General features: G+C 35.9%; 1 protein-coding gene across 1 annotated transcript; it reads left to right on the forward strand.

Moving 5' to 3' along the window:
• Nucleotides 1-3,643: 3,643 nt before the first annotated feature.
• LOC139360286 (deoxyuridine 5'-triphosphate nucleotidohydrolase, mitochondrial-like) lies at nt 3,644-4,543 on the forward strand. Its single transcript, XM_071086937.1, has one exon. It carries the CDS (start codon nt 3,753-3,755, stop codon nt 4,245-4,247), a length of 495 nt encoding a protein of 164 aa, XP_070943038.1. The 5' UTR covers nt 3,644-3,752; the 3' UTR covers nt 4,248-4,543.
• The last annotated feature ends 948 nt before the right edge of the window (nt 4,544-5,491 follow it).

Raw genomic sequence — 5,491 nt, forward strand, 5'->3', positions numbered from 1 at the left:
GCTGAGTTATTATTTCTTTAAAACTGCTGTAGTAAAAGGGGTTCAGTTCTTGATTTGATTCTCTGCTTGGTCACTGTTGGTGTGTAGCAGAGCTACTGATTTGTGCACATTAATTTTGTATACTGAAACTTTGCTGAATTCAGTTATCAATTTTAGCAGCTTTCTGGAGGAGTCTTTAGGGTCTTCTAGGTATACAATTATATCATCAGCAAGCAGCATCAGTTTTACTTCCTCTTTATCAATTTGGATGCCCTTTATTATCCCCTTGTTTGATTGATTTGGCTAGGACTTTCAGTACTCTGTTGAATAAAAATGGTGAGAGTGAGCGGCCATCCTTGTGTTGTTCCCCTGCGGAGAGTGATGCTTTCAACTTTTTCTCATTCAGTATTATGTTGGCTGTGGGTTTGTGTGCCAATTTTGATGAGCGTTTTAATCATAAAACGATGCTGGATGTTGTCAAGTACCTTTTCAGTGTCTATTGAGAGGATCATGTGATTTTTAAATTCTGTTTATGTGCTGTTCCACATTTATTGTCTTGTGTATGTAGAACCATTCCTGCATCCCTATTATGAAACCTACTTGATCATGGTGGATTATGTTTTTGATATGCTGTTGGATTCAGTTAGCTAGTATTTTGTTAAGAATTTCTGCATCTGTGTGCATCAGGGATACTGGTCTGTAGTTTTCTTTGTTATGTTTTTTTCTGGTTTTGATATTAGGGTGATACTGGCTTCATGGAATGATTTAGGAAGAATTTCATCTTTTTCTAGCATGTGGAATAGTGTCAAATGAATTGCTACCAACTCTTCTTTGAATATCTAGTAGAATTCAGCTGTGAAACAATCTGGTCCTGGAATTTGTTTTGTTGTTAATTTTTAAATTATCTTTTCAATCTTGCCGCTTTTTGTTGGTCTGTTCAGGGTTTTGAATTCTTTCTGATTTAATCTAGGAGGGTTTTATATTTCCAGGAATTTATTCATCCCCTCTAGGTTTTCTAGTTTATGCACATAAATGTGTTCATACTACCTTTGAATGATCTTTTGTATTTCTGTGGCGTTGGTGGTAATAGCTCCCATTTCATTTCTAAATGAGCTTATTTGACTCTTCTCTCTTCTTTTCTTGGTTAGTCTTGCCAATGGTCTATCAATTTTATTTATTTTTCCAAAAAGCCAACTTTATATTTTATTTATATTTTGTATTATTTTGTTTCAACTTCATTTAGTTCTGCTCTGATCTTGGTTATTTTCTTTCTTCTGCTGGGTTTGGGTTTGGTGTGTTCTTGTTTCTTGAATTTCTAGAAATGTAACCTTAGATTATCTATTTGGGCTCTTTCAGTCTTTTTGATGTAGGCATTTAAAGCTATGAACTTTTAGCACACTCTGCAGATTTCCAGATGTTTTGATAGGATGAGTCATTATTGTTCAGTTCAAAGAATTTTCAAATTTCCATATTGGTTTCATATTTGGCCCAATGATCATTCAGGATCAAGTTATTTAATATGCATGTGTTTGCATGGTTTTGAAGGTTCCTTTTGGAGTTGATTTTCAGTTTTATTCTACTGTTGTCTGAGAGAGTACTTCATAGAATTTCAGTTTTCTTAAATTTATTGAGACTTGTTTTGTGGCCTTCATATGGCCTATCTTGAAGAAAGTTCCATGTACTGGTGAATAGAATGTATATTCTGGGTTGTTGGGTCGAATATTTTTAAATATATCTTAAGTCTCTTTGCTCTAGGGCATAGTTTAAATCCACTGTTTGTTTCTTGACTTTCTGTCTTGATGACCTGTCTTGTTCTGTCAGTGGAGTACTGAAGTGACTCACTATTATTGTGTTACTGTCTATCTCATTTCTTAGGTCTAGTAGTAATAGTTACATAAATTTGGGAATTCCAGTGTTAGGTACATATATATTTAGGATTGTGATATTTTCCTGTGGGACAAGTCCGGTTATTATTATATAATGTCGCTCTTTGTCTTTTTTAACTGCTGTTAGTTTTTTCTGATATAAGAATAGTTACTCCTGCTCACTTTTGTCGCCATTTCCATGGGGTATCTTTTTCTATCCTTTTACCTTAAGTTTATATGACCCTTTATGGTTAGGGGAATCTCTTGAGGGCAGTAGACACTTGCTTGGTGAATTATTATCAATTCTGAAATTGTATATCTTTTAAGTGGAGCATTTAGACCACTTACATTCAATGTTAGTATTGAGATGTGAGGTACTGTTCCATTCATCCTGCTATTTGTTGCCTGGATACCTTGGTTTTATTCATTTATTTATTGTATTTTTGTTTTATAGGTTATGCGTTGATGTGTTTCCAGGATTTGTTTCAAGATTTGGAGCTCCTTTGAGCAGTTATTGTAGTGCTGGCTTGGTAGTGGCAAATTGTCTCAGCATTTGTTTGTCTGAAAAAGTCTGTTATCTTTCCTTTATGAACTTTAGTTTTGCTGGATATAAAATTCATGACTGATAATTTTTATAAGGAGGCTGCAGATAGGTATGCATGCTCATTTGAGGTGTTCTTCCATTATTGAAGATTACTAAAATCACATTGGTTGAAAAGCATTTGTGTTATTTACTTAATTGATTAGTATGCATTTATTTTTATATTTATTTGATACCATGTCTAAACAGTATATAAACACAGGTATGGACATATTCATATATGTGATACAACATAGAACATATACATGTGCACATAAAGATAGAGGGATGACAGAAATACTTTAGATTTTTGAGTTTAAAACTTTATGCATGAAACCCATAAAACTCACTTTAAAAAAAGCTGTTGGATTTGAATTGTGGTTTTGTAAATAGAAAAAGTTACAATTTATCTGAGGAAGCACTTGCCGAGTTTTAGAGAAAGTAGGTAGTAAATTTACATCTCAAAGAAGAGAGAGAAAGAGAGAGAAGGATTTTGGGTGTGTTCAAGGAGATTAAAAATAGATGCCAAGGTAACATAAAAATGATAGAAATTTATAAGAGGATTTTATTAGGAGACCAATTTTATTTACATACACAGCTTTTATTTTGGTCTCTGTTTTCCAACTGTACTCCAGGAAACACACTACACAGGCTCCCTTCCTAAGTGCTCGTGGGCCACTGCACATGCAGAGAGCCCACTTTAAGGGAAGAATCAGGGGGAGAAGAGATGCAGATCCCAGAATTATTCCATCATACAAACACCTAAGTCACAGGTCAAACCACACACCTGAAATCTCATCACCTGTTTGGCCCTGTTTTAAGTGTACTTTACTTTCTTTAATTTCTGCTCTAAAGATTTTAAATAAACTTTCACTCTTGTTGTAAAACTGGCCCCAGTCTCTTCTTCTGCCTTATGACCCTTAGTTGAGTTCTTTCTTCTGAAGAAGCAAGAATTGAGGCTGCTGCAGACTTGTACAGATTTGCTGCCATTAATATACTTTAGTGCCATTCTACATGATAGAATATGTGTATATTCTTATATTTATACATATATATATATACACACAACATATATGTATTCATAGAGGCCTTGAATCTACACTCTTGCTGCACTTTGTGTAAAGAATTCAGGTATAAGACTAAAGCTTATTTTGCAATTACGTTGGTCCCATATGATTTCCATTTCATAAAAATGGGAAACAGAAGGGGAAAACTGTTTTGCAGAAGAAAACAACAGCACAACAGTTATTAAATTTTAGGTGTGTTCGAACTCTTCGTGCGCTCTCTTGTTCCTCGGGCGCTCTCCTCGCTGGCCTTCTGGCTTTCCCATGCCCTGCTCTGAAGAGACACCCGCCATTTCACACAGTAAGCGGCCCCGGCCTGCAGAGGAGGGCGGCATGCAGCTCCGCTTTGCCCGGCTTTCCAAGCACGCCACGGCCCCCACCAGGGGCTCCGCGCGGGCCGCGGGCTACGACCTGTACAGTGCCTATGATTATACAATACCACCTATGGAGAAAGCTCTTGTGAAAACGGACATTCAGATAGCGCTCCCTTCTGGGTGTTATGGAAGAGTAGCTCCACGGTCAGGCTTGGCTGCAAAACACTTTATTGATGTAGGAGCTGGTGTCATAGATGAAGATTATAGAGGAAATGTTGGTGTTGTACTGTTTAATTTTGGCAAAGAAAAGTTTGAAGTCAAAAAGGGTGATCGAATTGCACAACTCATTTGCGAACGGATTTTTTATGCAGAAATAGAAGAAGTTCAAGCTTTGGATGACACCGAAAGGGGTTCAGGCGGTTTTGGTTCCACTGGAAAGAATTAAAATTTATGCCAAGAACAGAAAACGAGAAGTCATACCTTTTTCTTAAAAAAAAAAAGTTTTTTCTTAAAGTGTTTTGGTATTTTGCACTTCTGTAAACTTACTAGCTTCACCTTCAAAAAGTACTGCATTTTTTACTTTTTTTTTTTTTTATCGTCAAGGAAGAGATCATAAAAAAATAAAACACAAAGCTTTTTGTGTTTGGATCAAAAAGAAACTTTGTTTTTCTGCAATTGATGGTTGTATGTAAATCTGCTTTGTGGTGACCTGATGTAAAGTGTCTTCTTAAAATCAAATGTACATCAATTACAGATTAAAAAAAACAACAACCTGTATTTAACTCAAAAAAAAAAAATTTTAGATGTGTTCATTTTTTTTTTTTTGAATTTTGTTATTTACCTACAATTTGGACTGAATCCTAAATTTTTTCCTGGGTACAAGTTTCAAAACTAATCGTTTCAGAATTTTCTTCCATTTCTCTTCCATTTTGGTATATTGTAAATTAAAACTGTGCTTTTAAATTTTTTATCATTTTTTAAAATTACACTTTTAAGTTCTGGGACACATGTGCAGAACCTGCAGGTTTGTTACATAGGTATACACGTGCCATGGTGTTTTGCTGCACCCACTAACCCATTGTCTACATTAGGTATTTCTCCTAATGCTATCCTTCCCCTAGCCCCCCACCCCCCAACAGGCCCTGGTGTATGATGTTCCACTCCCTCTGTCCATGTGTTCTCATTGTTCAACTCCCACTTATGAGTGAGAACATGCAGTGTTTGGTTTTCTGTTCCTGTGTTAGTTTGCTGAGAATGGTGGTTTCCAGCTTCATCCATTTCCGTGCAAACGACGTGAACTCATCCTTTATTATGGCTGCATCGAATTCCATGATGTATATGTATCACATTTTCTTTATCTAGTCTGTCATTGATAGGCATTTGGATTGGTTCCAAGTCTTTACTTTGTGAATAGTGCCACAATAAACATATGTGTGCGTGTGTCTTTATAGTAGAATGTTCTATAATCCTTTGGGTATATACCCAGTAATGGAATTACTGGGTCAAATGGTATTTTTTGTTCTAGATCCTTGAGGAATTGCCACACTGTCTTCCACAATGGTTGAACTAATTTACACTCCCACAACAGGGTAAAATCGTTCATATTTCTCCACATTCTCTCCAGCATCTGTGTTTTCCTGACCTTTTAATGATCACCATTCTAACTGGCGTGAGATGGTATCTCATTGT

This window comes from Macaca nemestrina, chromosome 20 (assembly GCF_043159975.1).
Source record: "Macaca nemestrina isolate mMacNem1 chromosome 20, mMacNem.hap1, whole genome shotgun sequence".
NCBI classification, from domain to species: domain Eukaryota; kingdom Metazoa; phylum Chordata; class Mammalia; order Primates; family Cercopithecidae; genus Macaca; species Macaca nemestrina.

What these genes read in the sequence shown, in the direction of transcription:
- LOC139360286 (XM_071086937.1), top strand. Translation starts at nt 3,753, where the DNA reads ATGCCCTGCTCTGAAGAGACACCCGCCATTTCACACAGTAAGCGGCCC.